At 22.7% G+C, this 25,072-nt stretch overlaps 2 protein-coding genes across 7 annotated transcripts in view; one reads left to right on the plus strand and one right to left on the minus strand.

The window, feature by feature from the left end:
• The first annotated feature begins 21 nt into the window (after positions 1–21).
• Positions 22–3,292, plus strand: LOC122508688 (dnaJ homolog subfamily C member 17). The gene is made up of 6 exons (XM_043622176.1): positions 22–230; positions 392–520; positions 829–981; positions 1,078–1,263; positions 2,721–2,798; positions 2,905–3,292. Exons 1-6 carry the CDS (start codon positions 162–164, stop codon positions 3,196–3,198), a joined length of 909 nt encoding a protein of 302 aa, XP_043478111.1. The 5' UTR covers positions 22–161; the 3' UTR covers positions 3,199–3,292.
• A 375-nt stretch (positions 3,293–3,667) lies between these two features.
• Positions 3,668–25,072, minus strand: part of LOC122508689 (proteasome activator complex subunit 4A-like) — a 186,238-nt gene continuing 164,833 nt past the window's right edge. For 3 of the 6 annotated variants that reach the window (XM_043622177.1, XM_043622182.1, XM_043622179.1), the window contains 16 exons: positions 24,264–24,543; positions 22,461–22,601; positions 22,215–22,386; positions 21,483–21,881; positions 21,247–21,395; positions 20,750–21,075; positions 18,313–18,596; positions 17,463–18,169; positions 14,305–14,575; positions 13,818–14,207; positions 11,040–11,606; positions 10,237–10,977; positions 7,808–8,173; positions 7,271–7,693; positions 3,965–4,195; positions 3,668–3,885 (listed from right to left, as the gene is read on the minus strand). In XM_043622177.1, coding sequence (XP_043478112.1) covers positions 3,751–3,885; positions 3,965–4,195; positions 7,271–7,693; positions 7,808–8,173; positions 10,237–10,977; positions 11,040–11,606; positions 13,818–14,207; positions 14,305–14,575; positions 17,463–18,169; positions 18,313–18,596; positions 20,750–21,075; positions 21,247–21,395; positions 21,483–21,881; positions 22,215–22,386; positions 22,461–22,601; positions 24,264–24,543 — 5,582 coding nt within the window. In that variant the 3' untranslated portion in view covers positions 3,668–3,750. Of the gene's footprint in view, positions 3,886–3,964; positions 4,196–7,270; positions 7,694–7,807; positions 8,174–10,236; positions 10,978–11,039; positions 11,607–13,817; positions 14,208–14,304; positions 14,576–17,462; positions 18,170–18,312; positions 18,597–20,749; positions 21,076–21,246; positions 21,396–21,482; positions 21,882–22,214; positions 22,387–22,460; positions 22,602–24,263; positions 24,544–24,713; positions 24,730–24,809; positions 24,956–25,072 lie in introns of those variants that run through there. The other 3 variants (XM_043622178.1, XM_043622180.1, XM_043622181.1) reach the window with 3 other exon arrangements.

Raw genomic sequence — 25,072 nt, forward strand, 5'->3', positions numbered from 1 at the left:
TGAATCAGTATTCGCAGATAACTTCAATGTGATACTCAATGTTTACGTCGCGTTTTTTCTGTTTTTTAGTGGGATTTAGTTTTTAGTGAAAAAAGAAAAAATTATTTAAAACGTTTGTCCTTTGTATAGTTTAAAGTTTAATAGTTAATTCTCACAAAAAAATGGATAATCTAATAGATATGGATTTATATAAAATAATTGGTGTTGAACCAACAGCGACAGAAAAGGAGGTAATTTGTTTTTAATTGTTATTGTTTCTTTTTTCAGATTTATATATTGATAGTTTAAAAAAAATAGTTTATAAAATACTTTATTTTATATTTTCTATGATATTTTATCACTTCATTGTCATTTCTCTTGCTTTAATTCAATTTTTTTGTCTTAATTACAGATTCAAAAAGCGTTTCGTAAAAAATCGCTTATTTGCCATCCGGATAAAAATCCAAATAATCCGAATGCTGCGGCATTATTTATCGAATTAAAAGCTGCATTATTATTTTTAACCGACCCCGCATCGAGGGTAAGTTATTAAAATTTTTTACCTTTCAAATTTATAGGGTTTTTCATTAAAAATCCAATTTTGAGGTTATGTTATTTAACGTTCTTTGGACGTATTTAAACATTTTTTTGTATAATTTCGTTTATTTTAACTAATAAAATTTGTTTTTGTTTCTAAATAATTAAAAAGTTAATTTCATACTGATTATTTATAGATTCTTTAATTGTTGCAGTTTTAGTAATTTCTTAATTATTAATTAAGTAGATTATCACAAATTACTGTAATTTTTTAAATGAAAATTTCTAATTTTTTATTTCGTTAACAAAAAGGCAAGGTACGATAAAATAGTTAATGCAAAACTTCAAGCAAAACTTCGAGCTAAACAGGGCGATGCAAAACGACAGAAACTTATCAATGATTTGGAATATCGTGAGGCAGCGGCACGAAGAGGATCACCAGTAAATGAAGAGCAAAGGTTTAAGGTAGAAAAAAACGAAGAGGAATAATTTAAAGTTTAAAATATAAAGGTAAATAAATTTTTAATCTTTGGAAATAAATTAATAATTTTACATTTTAAGGCGTCAGTTGAACGAGTGGAACAAGAAAATTTGGAGCAAATGCAAGAGGAATTGAAAAAAATGAGACAACAAGTTATTGACGAATTAAGTAAAAGTGCAAAATACAATGAGAATAATTGTAGAATAAAAATAAGATGGAAGGAAGGAAATTATGACTATTCGACACTTTATGAAATATTGTCAAAGGTAATTATTATCAAACTTTTTTGAAATTTCATTTACAGAATTTTTAAGATTTTTTTCAGATTTAAGTCGGAAGGGGAAGTGTTTATTTATTTTATTTATTTGAAGAAGACCAAGCCCAACGGTAAAAACCGCAATAACAGGACTACAAAATGTAAACTTAAAAATTACAACTCAATAGCGAATCGTCAACAAATCACGACGATTGTTTTAAATACTTATGTGCAGCAATTACAAACTCATTCAAAGATGTACAAAATAAATCTAAATTTTCATCTTCATTTTGAAGAAATAAATCAGTCATATATGAGCACATACGATAAAGAGGAGAGCGATGATTAAAGTAAAATGGAGCACAGAAACGCATTGTATACTTTGGTATATTGAAAGGTATCATTTGCAAAATAAAAGGACGGGAGAATCAGTCTCTATTCTTGATTTAACAATAGCTTCTTATCTTGGAAGCAAGGGTTCCTATTGGAATCTCCAGCAATAAAAGAGAGGAATCAGTCTCTATTCTTGATTTAACAATAGCTTCCTATCTTGGAAGCAAGGGCTACTATTGGAACCTTAAGAACAGAAGGGGGGAATCAGCATTTATTCTTGATTTAACAATGGCTTTCTATCTTGGAAGCAAGGATTCCAAGCTACTAAAAGCTACTTTATTCTATTTTTTTTTTCGTTTGAAAATTTGCACACATTAAATTCTGCTAATAGTTGAAATAAAAGAATTATTCTAAAGAATTCAAATAAAATTCTTTGAAACAATTATTTTCATAAATAATAAAATTGTTCTCAGGAATTCAATCATTTTTAATACAATTTTAATAACTTTCTTTCTTCTTCTACTTCAAAAATCAATTTTTTAAAATTTTAATTAAATTCTTTAAAAGAATTCAATTACTTCCAAAAAAATTTTAATAAAATTCAATAATAAAATTTTCAATTGCAATAGCTAACAAACACTATATTATTTTAAGAAATTGAGAGAAATTCTTAGTGAAATATAAGTACGTTTAAAAATTTTTATTTCAAATTATTAGAAAAAACTACATTATTTTTAAAAGATTTAAAGAAATTACTCAAAAAAAATGTAATTATTTTCAAATATTTTAATAAAATTCTTCTAAGAATTTTATTTATTTTTATTAATAAAACAATTCTTATCAGAAATTCAATTATTTCTTAAAAATTTTAATATAACTTCTTTAAAATTAATTATTGAGTGTGAAGCCTGCAAAAAGGTTTCTATTGGAACCTTAAGAATTGAAGGGGGGAATCAGCTTCTATTCTTGATTTAACAATGGCTTCTTGTTTATTTATTTAAATATTTGAATATTGGGGCTTATAATTTATTAAAACTAAATACAATTTTATAACTAAGCAAAAGAAAATGTAACTATATAATTTAAGAATTTAATAAAAAAGAAGAGAACAAAAATTTTTTTTTAAATTTTCAGTACGGAGAAATATCAGCACTTGTTCTATCAGGGAAGAAGGGAAGAGCGATGGTACAATATCTTGACTCGGAAAGTGCAGTAAGTCATTTTTTTTAAATTTTGACAAAATATTTTTTTATTATTAATATTATTCTTATAATAATTATTGAAAAATGTATCTAATTAAAATTATCATTTTGTAAAGAAATTGGCAACAGAAGCTGAAACCGGCCTCGCGGGAAGTCCGTTAATTTTAAAAGGCCTCTGGGATTCAAGTGATTCAACGCAATCGAGTAGTGGATCTCAAGAAACAAATAAAATTCCTTCAAAATCATCATCAACATCATCATCATTTACAAATGGCGAAGAAAAAACAACAAAAATTGACTTCGAAGAAATGGTTCTCGCTAATTTACGAAAAGCCGAGGAACGCAAACGACAAACGAATTTATCGCCTAAAAATGAATTCGATACCAAGCAGGAAACGAAAATTGACTGACCAGTAATTATTTCCATTATTATTAAGTTTTTCTTGTAAATAATTATTGTATAAAATATTAAAAGTAAATATATATGTAAGTAAATAATTTAAATATTAAAGCATTTCTTTTCTTTCAAATTATTACAATGATTTCAAGTTGTAAGATTTCAAACCTTCGACAAAATACGAAAAAAACAAAAAAAAAATGTTTTCTAACTTTCTTTTAAGTAAAAAAATTTCTAATTTTAAATTAAAATTATTAAAAAGATTTCTAATATTATTCTAATATATAAGGGTTAATCGAATAGAAATAAATTAAAATTTTTGTTTTGAAAATATTTTACTACATTTTCTTTTTTAAAAAAAGACAATTACATTTTGCACAGTTCTCTACATAATATTATAAATTCATAAAAGTCAACTATATAATAATATTTTTTTACACGACTTTTAAAGAAATAAAAGTAATTATAATTTTTGTTTTCTCTTTTTCTGTTCCTCTTAATACTCAAAAAAATAGTTACAATTAGTCATGTCATTTAAAATAATAAAAAAAGACACTAACTTTAATTACGTGTAATGTGGAGGCGGAACTATTAAATCTTGAAGTACCTCCAATTGTTTTTCGGTGAATTGTTGAGCGTGTTCACTCCAACCGTCATAATGTGTTCGTTTAAAATTACCCATTGTTTTCTTAATTGTGGCCTTTTTTAAAAAAAAAATAAAAATTGTAATTTTTTTTTACTATGTAAAGTAAAATTAATTATTAAAATTATCAACTTACAGGAATTGGTTCAGGATCGTGAAGATGAGATCCCAGGTGTTCGAAAATTGAGGGCACGTAATTGGGAATATCGTAGGGATGAGCTTGAATAAAAGCGCACAATCCCAAAATTCCCGCGTGCCTTTTAACAACAGCATTTATTTCTTCTGTATTTGCCCTCTCAGCTGCGCCCTGCGCAATTTTATTCATTCTCTTTCGTATTCTCGTTCTCGATTTCACTTTAAATTCTTCCTGTAATTTTATTAAACATAAAGAAAGGGAAATATTTTTTTTTACTTTGAGGTGTAAGATTAAAAAAAAGGTAATTTGATAAAATTTTCCAAAAGAATTCAATTATTTAAAAAAATTTTTAATAAAATTCTACACAAACTTTTAATTATTTTAAAAAAATGATAAAAATTTCATAGGAATTTCCTTATTTACAAATTTTTTTTATAAATTTCTTCGCAATCAGTCAATTATTTTCATAAATAATAAAATTTTTAACGTGGATTCAATTATTTTCGTAAATAATAAACTGGGTTCCTACAAAATCTGGAAATCATGGAAATCAAGGAAATAGTATGGGATTTTTAAAAGGCTTCTGGAAATCAGGAAAATCATGGAAATGGCCTGGAATTTCTAAGTTTCTAAATTATTCTTTTTTTTCCATTTTTTCTCTTCAATAGAAATTCAATGAGAAATTTTAAGATAAAATATATAAATATTATACGAAGTGGAAATTAAATTTAAAATTTCACTGGAATTTCCTAAAAATTTGACTTGGAAATCATGGAAAAGGTATAGAATTTTAAGTTCGGATTTCTGTAGGAACCCTGAATGTTGTATTTTAAGACATTCGGTTTTTTGAATTTTTGATAATTTTTAATAATTTTAAATTTTTTACCAAAGGGTGAACACTATAAAATAAGTAAAGTGTTTTTGAAGAGCCCAAAAATAATGAAGATGAATGCCATAAAAAGAAAGAAAAAATGTTGAATTTTAAGAAATTCGGATTTTTGAATTTTTGATAATTTTCGATAATTTTAGATTTTTTACCAAAGAGTCGAGACTATTAAATAAGTAAAGTATTTTTCAAGAGCACAAAAATAATGAAGCTAAATGCCATAAAAAAGAAGGAAAAATGTTGAATTTTTAGAAATTCGGATTTTTGAATTTTTGATAATTTTCGATAATTTTAGATTTTTTACCAAAGAGTCGAGACTATTAAATAAGTAAAGTATTTTTCAAGAGCACAAAAATAATGAAGCTAAATGCCATAAAAAAGAAGGAAAAATGTTGAATTTTTTAGAAATTCGGATTTTTGAATTTTTGATAATTTTCGATAATTTTAGATTTTTTACCAAAGAGTCGAGACTATTAAATAAGTAAAGTATTTTTCAAGAGCACAAAAATAATGAAGCTAAATGCCATAAAAAAGAAGGAAAAATGTTGAATTTTTAGAAATTCGGATTTTTGAATTTTTGATAATTTTCGATAATTTTAGATTTTTTACCAAAGAGTCGAGACTATTAAATAAGTAAAGTATTTTTCAAGAGCACAAAAATAATGAAGCTAAATGCCATAAAAAAGAAGGAAAAATGTTGAATTTTTAGAAATTCGGATTTTTGAATTTTTGATAATTTTCGATAATTTTAGATTTTTTACCAAAGAGTCGAGACTATTAAATAAGTAAAGTATTTTTCAAGAGCACAAAAATAATGAAGCTAAATGCCATAAAAAAGAAGGAAAAATGTTGAATTTTTAGAAATTCGGATTTTTGAATTTTTGATAATTTTCGATAATTTTAGATTTTTTACCAAAGAGTCGAGACTATTAAATAAGTAAAGTATTTTTTAAGAGCACAAAAATAATGAAGCTAAATTCCATAAAAAAGAAGGAAAAATGTTGAATTTTTAGAAATTCGGATTTTTGAATTTTTGATAATTTTCGATAATTTTAGATTTTTTACCAAAGAGTCGAGACTATTAAATAAGTAAAGTATTTTTCAAGAGCACAAAAATAATGAAGCTAAATGCCATAAAAAAGAAGGAAAAATGTTGAATTTTTAGAAATTCGGATTTTTGAATTTTTGATAATTTTCGATAATTTTAGATTTTTTACCAAAGAGTCGAGACTATTAAATAAGTAAAGTATTTTTCAAGAGCACAAAAATAATGAAGCTAAATGCCATAAAAAAGAAGGAAAAATGTTGAATTTTTAGAAATTCGGATTTTTGAATTTTTGATAATTTTCGATAATTTTAGATTTTTTACCAAAGAGTCGAGACTATTAAATAAGTAAAGTATTTTTCAAGAGCACAAAAATAATGAAGCTAAATGCCATAAAAAAGAAGGAAAAATGTTGAATTTTTAGAAATTCGGATTTTTGAATTTTTGATAATTTTCGATAATTTTAGATTTTTTACCAAAGAGTTGAGACTATTAAGTAAGTAAAGTATTTTTCAAGAGCACAAAAATAATGAAGCTAAATGCCATAAAAAAGAAGGAAAAATGTTGAATTTTTAGAAATTCGGATTTTTGAATTTTTGATAATTTTCGATAATTTTAGATTTTTTACCAAAGAGTCGAGACTATTAAGTAAGTAAAGTATTTTTCAAGAGCCCAAAAATATTAAAGCTAAATGCCATAAAAAAGTAGAAAAATGTATTATAAACAATGGATTTATAGAAGAATTTTTAGTTAAAAACACGAAAAAAAATTTAATGTTGTAAAGGTTTCAAATTATTGCAGAAATTCAATTATTTTCAAGAGTAAAACATTCTTCGTAAAAATTAAATATTGTTCAAAAACAATCAAATTCTTCTTAGGGATTTAATTATTTTTGCAAATAATTAAATTTTATGAAAATAATTTTAATATTTATAAAGATAATTGAAATATTTAAAAGAATTTTGTAAAAATTTTTGAGAATAATTGAATGTTTGCAATGAATTTTATTAAAATTTTTGAAAATAATTGAATTTATGCAAAGAATTTTATTAAAATTTCAGCAAATAATTGAATTTTTGGAAATTTGAATTTTTCATATTTGTAACTAACAATTCTGTAGAATTAATTTTTTTTGAGAATCTTTAATTGCAGATATTTTTGGCAATTTTTTATTTTCAAATATATATTTAATTGAATAATTTGCGAATAATTGAATTTTGAAATTAATTTTTTTGAAAAAGTTTAATTGAATTTTTAAAATATTATTTTAAGTTTTGAATTTTAGTTAAAAATTCTTGTAATGATTCATATAGTTATGAAAAATTTAATTTTTAGTTTTAAGTAAAATCTAAAAAAGGGAATTTTTTGTTATTACCAGTAATGTTTCTCGATCTGGAATAAAGGCGCAATGAAGTAATCCACCCAAGACTTGTGACGATTTTTCCCTAACCTCGAGCCTCTCGTCCTCGAGTAGTCGAAGTACAGTTTCTTGTATTGTTAAAATCCATTCATTTTGACTTAATAAAATACTCATATTATGAAATACAAAGACTTCTAGAAAATCGAGTGTCGAAGCTTTCACCCACCAGGAAGTATTACGTGAGGCTTTCAATATTTCTTTCAACATTTTCGGAACGTTATTCATTTTTATTGTAATTCTACCAAGTGCCGACAATGTTCCCGAGCACAATGATGCCAATTCATCGTCCGTATCACAGTTTTCCAATTGACAAAGTGTGAGAAAAAATTCATAGAAACTCGGATGCATATTGAGTCGATTTGAAATTGCATTATTTCTCTGAAAAAAAAATAAATAAAAATATTGTTCAATTTATAAAAGAAAAAAAGAAAAAGAAAAAAAAAGAAAAAAATTTTAAAAGTAAAATAAAAATTTATAAAAATTAATAATTACCATCCAATCACAGATTATTTTGAATATTTTAATAGCAGCCGTACGCTCTTTATCCTCTTCGGTCTCCTCGTCTAGACGAACGTTCGCCACACCCGATGTGAGAGATTTTTTCCCTTCAATTAAATTGGAATTTTCGGCGAGCATTTGTAATTTTGGTGCTAATTTGTCGATTAATGTTTGCGCTCGTGGACGAGTTTGGGACGGAATGTCTTCTATTTGTAAATCAGTGGCATAAATTGTTGCCAATAATTGTCCTAAACATTTTCTTAACATTTGGAATGGATTGTGAAAGATGCAATCGTCGGCGAAATTTAATAGACGATGAAATATCTCCGAATATCGCCAATAGACTTGTCGAATTACTGACTGAAAAATTAAAGAAGAATTACTTTTAATAAACTAGTTTTTAATTAACAAAAATACTTAATAATTTTACAATATAAAAAAGACTCATTGCAAAATTTAAAAAAAGAAATTAAAAAGAACGAATTTTAAAACTAAATATAAAAGAAATTTTAATGAAGAAAGTGTAAAAATTAAATAAATCGAGAATTTATATGAAAATTAATTAATTAATTAGTTAACTAAATGAAGAATTTATTCATGACAAGAATTCAATAAGTAATAAAATTTGTAGTAACAAATTTAATTACTTTTTATGTATATAAATAATAAAAATCTTATCACGATTTCACTTATTTTCAATACAATTTTAATTAATTTTTTCGATAATTTCAATTATTTTTAAAAATCATGTAAAAATTCTCAGAGAAAATTCAATTATTTTAAAAAATAATTGAATTTTTTACAAGAGTTCAATTATTTAAAAAACTGTTAATAAAATTCAATTCAAGAATTTCATTATTTTTAAAAATAATTAAATTTTCGCTGGAATTGAATTATTTTAAATTCAATTTTAATTGAATTCCAGGGAAAATTAAATTATTTTTAAACATTTCTTTTTAAATTCATCGACAGAATTCAATAATATCAATACCTACATAGTAAATTTCTCACAGAAATTCAATTATTTTAAATACAATTTTAATAAAATTCTTCTGAAAAATTCATTTATTTTTTAAATTTTGCAAAAATTCAATTATTTGTAGAAACAAAAAATTTTTTTCGCATGTATTCTATTCAAGAATTCATTTATTTTCTTGGAAATAAAGGGAGTTTTTTTTAAAAAAATTTTTACTGACAATTTTTAATTATATAATTGAATTTTTTTCTAGAAATGTTATTAAAATTTTTAAAAATAATTGAAATTCTGAGATAAGTTTTATTATTTATGAAAATAATTAAATTCTTGACAAAAATTTTACAATTTATAAAAAGAATTGAATTGTTTCGAAGAATTTTTAATCAAAATTGTTGAAAATAAATGAATTTTTATGAAAACTCTTGAAAATAATTGAATTTTTGACAAGAATTTTACAATTTATAACAAGAATTGAATTGTTTCGAAGAATTATTTATTAAAATTGTTAAAAATAAATGAATTTTTATGAAAACTCTTGAAATTAATTAAATTTAAATAATTGTATTGAAAATAATTGAATTCCTCCGAAACATTTTATTATTTATGAAAATTGTTGAGAATAATTGAATTTTTATTAAAACTCTTGAAAATAATTGAATTTAAATAATATTTTTAAAAATAATTGTATTCTTTCGAGAAATTTTATTAAAATTGTATTGAAAATAATTGAATTCCTCCGAAACATTTTATTATTTATGAAAATAATTGAATTCTTGACAAGAATTTTACAATTTATAAAAAGAATTTAATTGTTTCGAAGAATTTTTTATCAAAATTGTTAAAAATAATTGAATTTTTATGAAAACTCTTGAAAATAATTGAATTCCTTTGAAGAATTTTATTATTTATGAAAATATTTTAATTCTTGCGAAGAATATTCTTATTGATAAAAATAATTGAATTCTTGTGGAGGATTTTACAATTCAAAAAAATAATTGAATTGTTTTTAAGAATGTTATTTGAATTTTTGAAAATAATTGAATTTTTTGAAAAAATTTTATTAAAAATGTTGAAAATAATAATTTTTTTAAAAGAATTTCATCAAAATTGTTGAAAATAATTGAAATTATATTAAAATTATTGAAAATAATCGAGTTTAATTAATATTTTAAAAAATAATTGTATTCATTCAAGAAATTTAATTAAAATTGTATTGAAAATGATTAAATTGCTCTAAAAGAATTTTATTATTTATGAGAATAAATAAGTAGACCATTGAATAATTATTTTCTCCATTTTTAAGAGAAATTGTAATTAATTTCTTTTTATACAGCGATATGAAGAAAAAACTCCCTTCCATTTTGTGGATAAAAACAACTTTTTGTTCTTTTCTTACTGCCCTTTTTCTGCCATCTGTTTATAAAAAAAACAAGCAGTAAATATTTACCTGCACAATATTAATTTTTCCAGCCTGCACTAATGACGTGTCTGTTTGTATCGATGATAATTCATCCATAAGACATTCCATAAGCCAACAATTTCTATTTGGATCAATATTATGTTGTGCTTGTGCATAGGCAATACTCCACATTATTATCGATTCATTCGTTAAATTATTCATTGAAATCCTAACAATAGGCGTCAATTCCTTGGCTATTCTCATCACCATTTCATAGGGCCAATATTTTGATCCACGTATTATGCCAGCAATAATTTCCGATGCACAACGTTGTGAACTTTCCTGTTTATCAGCGACAAGTCGTTTTAAATGTGGTAGAAAATTATCCAAGAAAACATCACCATAATTTTTAAACAAATTCTTAAATAAATAATAATTGATGTTGGTGAAATGTTCCTTTCCCTTCTTCTTCTCGAGACTCAAATATCTAATGAGTTTTTCGATATTTTGGGGATTGATGAAAAAATTGTAAATCTCCAGTTCGACTTGATTTAGTTTTCGTTGATTAATGTCCAATGTTGGTTGTTCATTGGAAGGTGCGGTGATTTCAATTTTCTTTGGCCACGCATAATAACCAATGTGAACTGAATCGACAAAACGTGTTTTGTTCCATTCTTCAGCATTTTTTTGGTGGGTCTTTGAATTATATTGAAGCCATGCGTTGTCTGCTCTTTCGCCAAATGTCACTTTTTGATCGGATGCGATTACTTTGGATAAATCGAGATCAATCTGCAAAACAATTTTGATTAAAAAGAGAAATCTAAGAGAAGATCAAAAACAAGAAAAAATACCTTCACGTATTCTAAACGTTGCTGAAGAAGACTATTCACAATCACTTTGATGGCAACCTCCCTTTCGGAAATAATATCATGAATCATTGCTTGTAGAAAATATTTTACAACACGAGGGGAAAATTTACCCTGTGGATGACCCAGGGCGACGATAAGTTGCATCGCTTCAAATCGTCGTCGCCAATGAAGATTTTTCTCGACTATAATCTCGATTAAATTCTCCTGCAATGAATTGTAGGACTCCAATTTTTCTTTACCAATCCTCTCAAATATTTCCCGTCCATTCTCAATTTCCTCCTTAGTTGGTCTATTTTCAATTTTAATCTTTGATAAATCCCACAAATTCGTTGCTGCATCGCTACAACTTTTTGGTATTTCAAGTTGAATTTGTTTCGTCAATAGACCATTCATTAGATAATTGAAGAGAGTATCTTCTAAATTGATGACAGACAATTTCTCCGATGGCCTAGTGAGAATAATTGCTGGCCATAATTTTCTCAGAATTTCCCAGCCGTGATTCATTAACAGTGTTATGTGCTCTTTATTCAAGAGAATGTAGAGAACGCCCTGAAAAAAAATAAACGGTATGGTAAAAAATCGAAAAATTAATCGAGAATCTAACTTCTTTAAATCGATTATTTTTAATGATTTTCGAAAAAGTTCTTTGACAATTTTCAAATACATTTCTTTAAAATATTCAATTTACCGAAATTTCAATTATTCGTACATTCTTCAATTAAATAAATATTAGAAAATAAAAACTAAATAATTTTTTAAAAAAATAAAATTCTTCGCAGAAATTCAATTTTGTTAAAAAATTTTTAAAAATTCTTGTCTAAATTTCAATTATCTTTATAACTAATAAAATTCTTCTCCAAAATTCAATTATTTTCGAAAAGTTTAATAAAATTCTTTGAAAAATTCAATTATTTTTAAAAGAAAAAAAATTCTTATCAAAAATTCAATTATTTTAAAAAATTTTAACAAAATTCTTTGATAAAATTCAATTATTTTCAGAAATTTTAATGAAATTCTTTTCAAAAATTCAATTATTTTCAAAAATTGAAAAAAATTCTTGTCAAAATTTCAATTATCTTTATAACTAATAAAATTCTTTTTCGAAATTCAAATATTTTTCGAAATTTCAATAAAATTCTTTGCAAAATTCAATTATTTTCAAATGTAATAATATTCTTGTCAGGAATTCAATTATTTTCAAAAATTTTAACAAAATTCTTTGAAATATTTCAATTATCTTTATAAATAGCAAAATTCTTTGCTAAAATTCAATTATTTTCAGAAATTTTAATGAAATTCTTTGTAAAAATTCAATTATTTTGAAAAATTGAAAAAAATTCTTGTCAAAATTTCAATTATCTTTATAACTAATTAAATTCTCCGAAATTCAATTATTTTCTAAAATTTTATTAAAATTCGTTGCAAAATTCAATTATTTTCCAAAGAAAAAAAAATTCTTATCAAAAATTTTATTATTTTTACAAATTTTAACAAAATTCTTTTAAATATTTCAATTATCTTTATAAATAGCAAAATTCTTTGCAAAAATTCAATTTTGAAAATAATTAAATTTTGGATAATTTTTTTTTTTTTTTAAATAATTAAATTTTAGATGAAATTAATTTCTGCAAAAATTTTATAACGAATTAATAAAAAAATTGAATTCTGTAGTGAATTTTTTTTTAAATAATTGAACTTTTGAACTTCGTGAAATTTTTATTAAAATAAATGAATTTTTGCAAAGATTTTGCTATTAAAAAAAAATAATTCAATTGTTTCGAAGGATTTATTAAAATTTTAGAAAATTCGTATTCGTTCGTGATATTTTTTTTTAATTTTGTTTAAAAACAATAAAATTTTTGCAAACAATTTAACTATTTGTAAAAATAATTTAATTCTTAACGAAGAATGTTATTATTTATGGAAATAATTAAACTATTGGGAATAATTTTATTATAAATTTTGAAATTAATAAACAAGAATAATTAATAAGTAAATTAGTGAATAATTCAATTTTTTTAATTTTTAATCTGGAATTATTCAAAATAAGTTGAATATTCGTGTAGAACTTTGTCAAAATCGTTTTTAAATAATTTAATTTTTTTGGAAAATGTTATTAAAATAATAAATATATAAAAATTATTGAATTCAGAAAATTTTTGAAATTTTGCAATGAATTTTATTAAAAATTTTTAATTTTATTACTTTTGAAAATAATTGAAATTTTGCAATGAATTTTATAAAAATTTTTGAAAATAATTGAATTTCTGCTGAGAATTTTATTAATGTTAAAAATAATTGAATTCTTTTGACGAATTTTAATAAAATTTTTAAGAATAATTACATTTTTCGAGGAAGTTGATTAACATTGCTTTAAAAATATAATTGAACTTCTCCTATGAGTTGTATTATTATTAAAAATAATTGAATTACTAAAAAGAATTTTATTATTTTTTATTATCTGTAAAAAATTTTTATTATTTATGAAAATAATTGAATTATTGTGAAAGAAATTTAGAAAAAATTTGTAAATAATTGAATTCCTCTGAAATTTTTATAATTTTATGAAAATAATTTAAGGTTTGCGTAGAATTTTTTTTTTTAAATAATTGAATTCTTTTGGAAAAATTTTATTAAAAAATAGTAGATATTAAAAATCATGGAATTGAGGGAAATTTTTGAAAATAATTGAAATTTTGACAAGAATTTTATTAAAATTTTTTGAAAATAATTGAATTGAAAAAACTGTTTATTTCAAACCTTGTAAGCGTCATGACATTCCGTTGTATCCTTCGCCAAAATATCGAGAATATAGGACAAGAGGATTTTATCAATTCCTGAATTTAATGGCAGAACGTTTGTAATATCAGCTAAAACTGATTGCGCCGTAATGCGAATTTTCGCATATCTACTTGTCGATAATTCCAATAATTGAACAACAACATGTTTGTGTGTCTCAGTGAAAGTGGAGTTTTGCATAATAACCCTGTATTCCTGTTGGAGAACAGTTCTCTCCCAAACCATGTCGATATTCCAATCTTTGCGGGTTAATCGTTCATTGGAAAGTTTACGTTTCACTTCGAGGGACGACAGTTTTTTGAAGTATTGACTGTACACTCGAATTGGACCCAAGAGAATGCACTGCCACAACTAAAAGAAAAAGAAAAATCTACTTTACCGATTGAACACAGATAGGTAAACCAATAAAAAAAAGTTGCTTCGAATTTCGAAATTTTTCTTTTCTTACCCAGACGAGAGTGCCGATTGTTTTCGTATCATCTTCAGCTGATTTTAAAATTACTTGCTGGAAACGTGTGAGAAGCTTGACAAAAAATAATCTCACATTACCACCATCGGGCATTGTTATCTCACCATTGACACCAATTTTCGAATTGTAATTAGACAATTCATTCACTGATTTCATCAAAACTAATGGCGCTTCATTCCAAACGGGCAGCAATATTTCACAGCCTTTTATTATTTCGTGAATCGATTGTAATTTATTGTGTAAAATCTGTCTGAAAAATAATAAAAACATTTTTTGTATTATTAACTTTTTTTTGTTTTTAGTTTCCTATCTGGCTATCTAGAATATTTTATCAATTCTCTGACATAAACTCAAAGTATGAATACGGATTTTACAAACGAATCTATCCGAGTACAATAAAAGAACATTTTACCTCAAAAACTCTAAATCAAACTTTTTCATACAAAGGAAAGAACAAATGTTCTTGAAATGAAACTTGTTCATACAAAGAAAAGAATAATTGAAGAATATTTTATCAAACTAGATTTTTTTCAATTATAAAAGTAAGAGAAATTCCATAAAGAATTCTGAAGTTAATTTATATTTTTTTTTTTTTGGGAAACAATTTCAGGGTTGCTAGAAAATTTAATTTGATATTTTCCTGACTTTTCCCTGATTTGCAGAAAAAATTTTGATTTTTTCCATGACCCTATAAAGAATTCTGATTATTTACAAATTTCTTCGAAAGTAAAATTATATATAAGTTGTTGAATTTCAAAAAAATTTAAATTTGAAATTTTTGAAAACTTAATTAATTAAAATAATTAATTACAATTTAAATATATAAACGAAAATAAAAACGTCAAAAAACTTGAAAAGAAATTCAATTAAACTTTTACAAAAAAATTTAATTCTACAAAATTGTTAGTTGGAAGTTTGAAAAATTCAGATTTTCAAAGATTTTAATTTGAAACCTTTTCAAAATTCAATTATTTCTCAAAAATTCAAGCAATAATACTTTTAATATTCAATTATTATCTAAAATTTTAACGAAAATTCAATTTTTAATCAATTTTTATTAAAAAATTTTACGAGAATTCAATTATTTAAATAGAAAAATAAATAATTTATTGAATAATATTGAATTCTTTTGGAACATTTTATTAAAATAGTAGATATTGAAAATCATTAAATTGAGAGAAATTTTTGAAAATAATTGAATTTTTGCAAAGAATTTTTTATTAAAATTTTTGAAAATAATTGAATTTTGCTATTTATAAAGATAATTGAAATATTTAAAAACATTTTGTTGAAATTTTTGAAAATAATTGAATTTTGCAAAGAATTTTATTCAAATTTCGGAAAATATTTAAATTTCGAAAAAGAATTTTATTAATTATAAAGATAATTGAAATTTTGAGAAGAATTTTTTTCAATTTTTGAAAAGAATTTTATTAAAATTTATGAAAATAATTGAATTTTTGAGAAGAATTTTTTTTTTATTGAAAATAATTAAATTTTGCAAAGAATTTTATTATAATTTTGGAAAATATTTGAATTCCTGACAAGAATTTTATTACATTTGAAAATAATTGAATTTTGCAAAGAATTTTATTGGAATTTCGGAAAATATTTGAATTTTGAAAAAGAATTTTATTATAGTTATGAAGATAATTGAAATTTTGACAAGAATTTTTTTCAATTTTTAAAAATATTTGAATTATTTCAAAGAATTTTATTTAAATTCCTGCAAAATAATTGAATTCCTGACAAGAATTTTAATACATTTGAAAATAATTGAATTTTGCAAAGAATTTTTTTAAAATTTCAGAAAATATTTGAATTTTGAAAAAGAATTTTATCAGTTATAAAGATAATTGAAATTTCGACAAGAATTTTTTTTCAATTTTTGAAAAGAATTGAATTTCTGCGAAGAATTTTAGCTTTTTTAAAATTATTTAGTTTTTATTTTTTGCTATTTATTTAATTGAAGAATTTACGAATAATTGAAATTTTACGTAAAATTGAATCATAAACAAATAAATTTGAAAATTCTTAAACAACTTTTTCAATAATTATTATAAATAATAGATTTATAGAATGATCTTTATTAAAAAACACGAAAAAAAATTCTTCCAAAAAATTATAAAATTCTTAGCGATTCAATTATTTTCACAAAAAAATAAAACTAATCGCAGAATTTCAATTATTTTACGTATTTTTAATACAATTTTAATCGAATTTCTCAAAAAAATGTAATTATTCTTTAAAATTTTATTAAAATTCGTTGATAGAATCCAATTATTTGAAAATTTGAGTTGATAACGATTCTCTATGGGAATTGAATTTTAAGAGACATTCAATTATTTATTTGCATTTTATTTGTATTTAAATAATTGAATTCTCGTAGAATTTTCTAATAAAAATTGATTTTCATTTAATAAAAATGAATTTCAGGTAAAATTTTAGATAATAATTGAATATTAAAAGCAATGTAGCGTGAATTTTTAAAAATAATTGTATTTTAAAATTAATTTCTTTGAAAAAGTATAATTGAATTTTTTTAATATTATTTTAAATTTTTATTTTCTAATATTTATTTAATTGAAGAATTTACGAATAATTGAAATTTCGTAAAATTCAATATGGTAAAGAAATGAATTTGAAAATTGTCAAGGAACTTTTTAGAAAATTATTAAAAATAATCGATTTAAAGAAGAATTTTAGTTAAAAATTCTTGTAAATAAGAATTGAATTGTAAATGATTTTATAACTCCGTAATTTTATTATAAAACATAAAGAAATCGATGAATCCGAGTCGAAGACTCGGAGTTATCCATATCTTCATGTTTTATAGAATTATAAAATATTTAATTTATAGTATTTATAAAAAAAAAAATTTTATTAAAATTAAAAAATTGAAAAAAATTGAAAATTTTTACTTATTATTTTTATTTTATTTTTATTTATTTTTTAAAATGTTCTCTTATTTGACTCGAACTGGTTACATTTTTGTCAGTTTGTAATTGGTCCGTAAATGATCAGCAATTTTTCATTTTTTTGGTCCGTAAAGTCAGTATATTATATTTATTTTTAAAATACTTTCACTGATTCGAGCCCTGAATGATGAGGTAAATAAAAATAATCGAATAAAATACCTTTCAACTGATTTTGGATTCTCGATAAATTCCTCAATGACCATAATTTCAGGCATTATATATTTATTGAATAATTGTTGAGCAACTTGAATTTCCTTCTCACTAGGAACATACCATTCGGCACGCATATTTTTCATTGATATCGGTTGACCCCAATCCAAAATTTCAGCGCATTCATCACTCGTGTAATCACGATCAATTCTCAATACACGATTCATCGTTAAATTTGTCAATGAATTAAATATATTTCTCATAATTGACCATGTGAATTTTAATCCATCACGTGATTTCATCAAGAGACATTTATCCAGTATTCGTGTTAAATTATCAATGTAAGGCAATAAATAATTACCTGATGTATTGACAATTCCACCCAATACCATTAACATTGTTAATAGACGATTATCGAGATATTCCTCTGTGATATCGTCAATTTCATCAATTAAATTGAGAATTGTCTCGAGAAATGTCGGTAATAATATTGGTAAGGCAATTTGTGAATTTGCTTTTACAAACATTCGACATAAATGAAATACGAGGCGTCCTCCACTTTTTGAATCGTGCGTTTTATTTATCACAAAATCACGAACCTTATGAACTGCCAATTCAAAGAGTGTGTCACTCGATTGACAGAATATTGAAAATAAAAGATCACATATTGACGATTCAATCGCTAATTCTTCGTTTATTACTGCTGTGTCATTCTCCTGGAAAAAAATTTTGTTTTTTTTATCTATGAACTGCCGGTAAAGTACAGAAGCGCGAAATTAAAAACTTAGAAATTGAATTTGCGGTAGTAAATTTGAAATTTGAAATTTGAAATTTGAAATTTAAAATTTTAGTTTTTTACCTGTCTGACAAAATCGACGGAACCCGATTCCACTAGAGTGAAAATACTGTCAAGTAGTTGTAATATAAAATCCTCAAATTTCGATGTGACTTCGGCAATAAGTCGATCCTCATCACTAAGTTTTGCCTGTGTATTCGACGAGTCTTTAAATGGACAATGAGTCGCAATTTTACCAATGAAATCCATCACTTTTAAACATTTGAAAGTATCATTGCGATCAATTCCTGGCAATACGACCGATAATAGTGGCAGTATTTGTAATGGTCCCTCGGCGTATGCGTAATCTAAAAATATAAATTAATTATTTATCGTTTACAAACTTCGCACTCGATAAATAATTTAAAAAAAAATAGCAAAAAGTATCTTTCAAACTAAAAAAAAAGTAGTAAAAATGTAGCTATGGAAAAATTAAACTTGACGACCAAAAAAACTCGTTTTTAGAAACTTCGCAAAAAACTGACAAAAATTCCATTTTATATTATTTTTATTTTCCTATAACGATTTTTTATTATTCATGAAAGAATTTAAATATTTATAAAAATAATTTAATTCTCACGGAGAATTTTATAAAAAATTTTAAATAATTCATTTCTTTCGACTAATTTTATGAAAATTCTAATTTAAAGAATTAAATTTCTGAGAAATTTTTATTATTCATAAAAAAAATTGAATTCTTACGAAGATTTCAAAAAAAAAAATTTTTTAAATAATTGAATTCTGTTTGGAAATTTTTAAGAAAATAGTAGATATTGAAAATCATTGAAATGCGAAAAGTTTTTTAAAATAATTCAATTTTACAAAGAATTTTATTAAAATTTTTGGCAATAATTGAATTTTGCTATTTATAAAGATAATTGAAATATTTTAAAAGGTTTTGTTAAAATTTTTGAAAATAATTGAATTTTGGAAAAAGAATTTTATTATTTATAAAGATAATAAAAATTTTGTAAAGAATTTTATTAAAATCTTCAAAAAATAATTGAATTCCTGACAAGAATTTTATTACATTTGAAAATAATTTAATTTTGCAAAGAATTTCATTGAAATTTCGGAAAATATTTGAATTTCGAAAAAGAATTTTATTAGTTATAAAGATAATTGAAATTTTGACAAGAATTTTTTTTTTAATTTTTCAAAATAAAAATTGAATTTTTGTAAAGAATTTCATTAAAAATTTCTAAAAATAATTGAATTTTAGCAAACAATTTTGGTATTTATAAAGATAATTGAAATATTTCAAAGAATTTTGTTAAAATTTTTGAAAATAATTGAATTTTTGTTAAAATTCAGTTTTTAGATAATTAAATTGTATAATATTGAATAGATAATTGAATTTTTGATAAGAATTTTTTTTTTTTTAAATAATTTTATTTTTTATGAAAATAGTTGAATTCTTGCAAACGATTTTTTTAGAACTTTTTAAAATAATTGAGTTTTCGAGGTGAAATTTATTGCTTTTAAAAATAATTAAATTCTTGTAATGAATATTGTTATTCATGAAAATAATTGAATTTTCCAAAGAATTTTATTAAAATGTGTAAAAAAAATAATTTAATTTCGGGAATAATTTTGTTATTTATCGACATAATTGAATTCTTTCGAAGAATTATTTATGTAATTGATTTCTTTCGAAATTTTTAAGAATAATTACATCTTTCGAGCAATTCATGTAAAATTGTATTAAAAATAATTGAAATCATGCGATGAATCTTATTATTTATGTAAATAATTGAATTATTGCGAGAAACTTTATTAAATTTTTTAAAAAGAATTGAATTTCTGTGAAAAAATTTGTTATTTTTGAAAATAATTGAATTCTTCATAACAATTTTATAAACATTATTTTAAATAATTAATTTTTTAGAAATATAATGAATATTATGAAAATTTTGTTTTAAATAATTGAATTCTGGTAGAAAACTTTATTTGTGAAAATAATTGAATTTTTTGATTAATTTATTTTAAAATAGTATTAAAAATAATTGAAATTCCTCAATGAGTTTTATTATTTATGAAAATAATTGAATTTTTTCTTAAAATTTTTTTAAAAAATTGAATTTCCATGAATAATGTTATTATTAGTGAAAGTAATTGAATTATTGTGAAGAATTGTATAAAAATTTTGTTAAATAATTTATTTTTTCGACATTTTTTTGAAAATGCTATTCTAAATTAATTGAATTCAAGTGGAAATTTTATTATTTATGAAAATAATTGAATTTTGGATGAATTTTATCAATTTTTTTTTAAGTAATTGAATTCGTTTGCGAAATTTTATAAAAATACTGTGGATATTGAAAATAATTGAATTTCGAATATTTTTTGAAAATAATTGAATTTTGAATATTTTTTGCAAATAATTGAATCGTTTTAAAGAATTTGATTTAAATATAATTTAAATTAAAAAAAATTTATTTAAATATAATTTTCAATTTACCTGCATTGACATTCCTCGAGCCTTGGCACATTTGTCGTGACACTGCGTTTAGTCCAAAAATCAAACTCGTAAATCGATTGGGTTCAGTGAGTGAATCGTAAGTCTCGTCGAATTTCGTCAGGAGAATTGGAATCACCGAATTTGGACGAATAGTCGCTAAATTTTTCAATGTAAAACAAGCACTCACACCAACGAATATGCATTTACTGAACATTGAATTTAACGCCAAGGGCAGAATACTTTTTACAAAATCGTCAATTTCACCATCCGTCAATTTATGTGATTCCGGCGTTTCTGGAATCCACGATTTTTTCCTAAATCGCTCCCTAATGAAAACAAATCAAAATTTTATTATTTATGAATTATATAAAAAAATAATTTCAACTATTAATTTTTTAAAATATTATTTAATTTTATAATTATTTTATTTATATTAATAAAATTTTTTAAAAAATCATTTTTTGAAAATTCTTTTTTGAAAGAAAACAATTATTTACTGATGTAATCGAGCGATGAAACACTGACTTATGTCCTTAACCAATTTCATTAAATTCAAAGCCCAAGATCCATTATTAGTTGGATGAAGATATGTTTCCACTGTCTTTAGAAATTTGTCAAGATAGCCTTGTGCCTTGGAACCATTTCCCTGAAAGGAAGAAATACAATTATTTTTTTTTCATTCTCTGAATTCTATTTTCTAATTTTTCGAAAAAAAGAATCGAAATATATTTACAAGTGTCGAAACAATCCAACGAGCCATACTTATTGTACCCAATTTATATTTATAACTGTGACCATACTTTTTATAATAAACGGGTAAATTGAAACTTTCCAATATTCGATTGAACATTAATGGTAAATATGGTTCCCAATCGATATAGCCAATATTTTTTGCACCAATTCTCGATATTAATTCCATCATATCAATTTCCCATGTATTTGCGTCGTGAAAATTTTCCCAAAAATTCATAAATTCAGTAAACCATAATTCATGTCCAAGATCAATTGAATTACGCGGTAATAATTCTGGTAAAAATACCATTGCTTTCTTTAATGTTGTATTTATTATTTTACTGTCGAATACATATAATTTTGGTCTTAATTCATCGAGAATTTCTTTCGTTGCATTCAACTGGAATAAAATGAGAATTAATTTTTAGAAAATACAAAAATTATTACTATTACTATTATTATTATTATTATTATTATTATTATTATTATTATTATTAATATTATTAAAAATTGTCATATTTGTTTTCTTAAACTTTTATTATTATTATTATTATTATTATTATTATTATTATTATTATTATTATTATTATTATTATTATTATTATTATTATTATTATTATTATTATTATTATTATTATTATTATTATTATTATTATTATTATTATTATTAAGAATTGTCTTATTTGTTTTCTTAAACTTATAAATTGTTTTAAAAATTAAAGTGTTCTCTTACCGGAAAATAGTTTTTCAACACACGAATCGCTTTTTCCATCACTACCATCATTTTGACACTTTGACGATACATTCCGTATCGTGAGATTTTATTTTCCACAGTTCTCTCCCATTGCTCGTAAAGAGGTCGCCAATCAAGTTCCAAATCATCTTGAGGTATTAATTCAATTTTTCTAAAAGAAAAAGAAAAATGAGAATTTTTAAATAGAAATTTACCCTCCAATAGACGAAAAAATTAAAAACTTACTTTAATAATAATTCTAAAGCTCGAAAAAACGATAGAAGAGCATTTGGTTCCAAATCGGGAATTATTGCCAATTCGTAGTATAATTTTATCAACAAAATATGATCCTCTTTACTGAAGTCCTTTCCATACATGTTTATATATCTGAAAATTTAATAAATTTTGTTTCTTAAATTCAATAGTCAGAGGTCAATTTATAAGGATTGTAAAATATTAAATTTGCGTTTATCTCAATTTTTTTAAAAATAGATTTATCAGCTTTTGAAAATTTGCTCCTAAATTCAATTGAAAGAAAATTTTAATTTAAACTTTATTATTTAAAAATTTTAATAAAATTCTTCAAAGCAATTAAATTATTTTCATAAATAATAAAATGTTTCGGAGTAAATTCAATTATTTTCAATACAATTTAAATAAAATTTCTCGAATGAATACAATTATTTTCAATTATTTTCAAAATTTTCAATTAAAATTATTTTCAAAAATTACATTATTTTTACGAAATTTAATGAAATTCTTATAAAAAAATGTAATTATTTACAAAAACTCTAATAAAATTGTTTAAAAGAATTTAATTTTCTATGAATAATTTTAATTTAATTTAATAGGAAAATTATTAATTACAATTAATAATAAAGACGATTATTTTCAAAACTTAAAAGAAATTCTTCATAAAATTCAATGACTTTCAAAATTTTTAGTAAAAATTATTTAAAAAAACTCCATTATTTTCAAGAAAATTGAAAATAAAGTTCTTCAAATCAATTCAATTATTTTAAAGAATTTTAATAAAAATCTATTTAAAAATTAAATTCTTTTCGATTCTACAATATTTTAATAACTTTTTCTCGAAACGATTATTAATGAAATAAAACGGAGAAAAAAAAATTAAGATAATTATAAAATGTAAATAAAAAATGATATAAATTATAAGCAAATAATAACAAAAAATAAATTATTAACTAGAAAATATTAATTCGTTCGTAATATAATTTCATACTTTTTAATGAATAATTAATTTTGAATAATTATTATATAAAAATAAATCTGGAGTCAAAAATTTCAAATGAGTTAAAAAATAAAAACGATTTTAATTGTTTAACGACAATTATTGTCCTTATTGCACAATTTTGCTTTTTGAGTCTGCTTTTAGTTTTTTTTTTATGTAGTTTGAATTTTTGTATATATTTTACTTCCTCTTGGAAGGAAAGTATTTTAGTATATTGATGACATTGATAATTTTCTAAACGATTTTCTAAATAATGTAACTTTCGATAAATCACGAATTCTCTTAAATATGAAATCAAATATTCTAAAAATTCAATTTGGATTTGGAAATACTGGAAAATGGAAACTTCATGACAATTCCATGATTTCCAGATTTTCCATGACTTGTCGAAAACCTGAAAAATACAATCGACTCGAAATTAAAATTGAAATAAATTATTTTATGAAAAAATTATAAAAGAAAATACTCTGAAAAAAAACAAGAGAGTCGAATACAAAAATAAAACTGAATATCTTGCCAAAAGAATTAACTCTTTTTTACGTCGGAAATTGCAATTTTAGAGAAATACAGATATTTCTTTAAAATTTTCGACGTAAAAAAGAGTTAATTTTTTTGGCAAGATATTCAGTTTTTATTTTATTAAAAGACAAGAATCTACTGAAATATTTATACACCTAGAAATAAAATTTTTTTCTTTTTCTTGAAATAAATTGAATTTAATCAGAAAAAAAATTATATTCGCTAAGTAAAATATTAGTATATGAATATTTTTTAAAAATAGTAAAATTTATAATTACACATATAAACTGTTTGTTGCTTCGAGACATCCTGGATATATTTCCCTTAGCATAACACTCCTGGCAAGATTGGCCTTGATAATTGTAAATATTTTTTGTGCCTCGTCATCAATATCCTCGGCGTATGACAATAATTTATTGTAAGGATTCTTCCTCTTAAACGGTCTCTCGTCATTATTCAAATTAATATTCATTTCCATAATATCCGTAATATTCTTCATTGCATTATTTGAAGAAAAAGCATCCATAAATGCGGCATAATTTTGAAAATTTGATAGTCCTGAAAGTTCACGTATTAATGTATTCATTGTTCATAAATGTTCCTTATTATTTTTTTGATAAATATTTATAATAATCCTTTATTAATAAGGTTAAGTTGCACTCTGAATGATGATGAGATACACTTTGATGTAACAAATCATCGTTCTGAGGTTTTTATTCAAAACGCACACACAAACAAAAAATGTACAATCAGCACAATTGAAGGAACTCAATTTTTAGTGAGTCATGTTTTTAAAAAAAAAAAATATTCACACGTAGCTATACTTTTCTTTTCTAACGTCGCATTTTATACAAAACCTGAATGCAGTGTTTTAAACTATTCCTGTTTCTTTCTTTCTTTCGGTTGTTTTTTAATTTTTTCTAATATATTCCGATTTGACAATATTCTGACAATTTGTGAAAGGTAAACATTTTTCAAAAATACCGCCAGAGGCGCTGCTTTAAAATTCTTTTGTAAATGTAATTTTAAAATTTTTCATTTAATACATTTAATATTATTTTTCTTTTGAATTAAACCTTCTATTTTT

Source organism: Leptopilina heterotoma, unplaced genomic scaffold (genome assembly GCF_015476425.1).
Source record: "Leptopilina heterotoma isolate Lh14 unplaced genomic scaffold, ASM1547642v1 Lhet_55, whole genome shotgun sequence".
Lineage (NCBI taxonomy): Eukaryota > Metazoa > Arthropoda > Insecta > Hymenoptera > Figitidae > Leptopilina > Leptopilina heterotoma.

Excerpts from the sequence above, each read along its gene's own strand:
- LOC122508688 (XM_043622176.1), top strand. The coding sequence starts at position 162 with ATGGATAATCTAATAGATATGGATTTATATAAAATAATTGGTGTTGAA. Across the intron at positions 231-391 it reads CAACAGCGACAGAAAAGGAG|ATTCAAAAAGCGTTTCGTAA; the intron begins GTAATTTGTTTT and ends TCTTAATTACAG. Across the intron at positions 1,264-2,720 it reads TTTATGAAATATTGTCAAAG|TACGGAGAAATATCAGCACT; the intron begins GTAATTATTATC and ends TTAAATTTTCAG.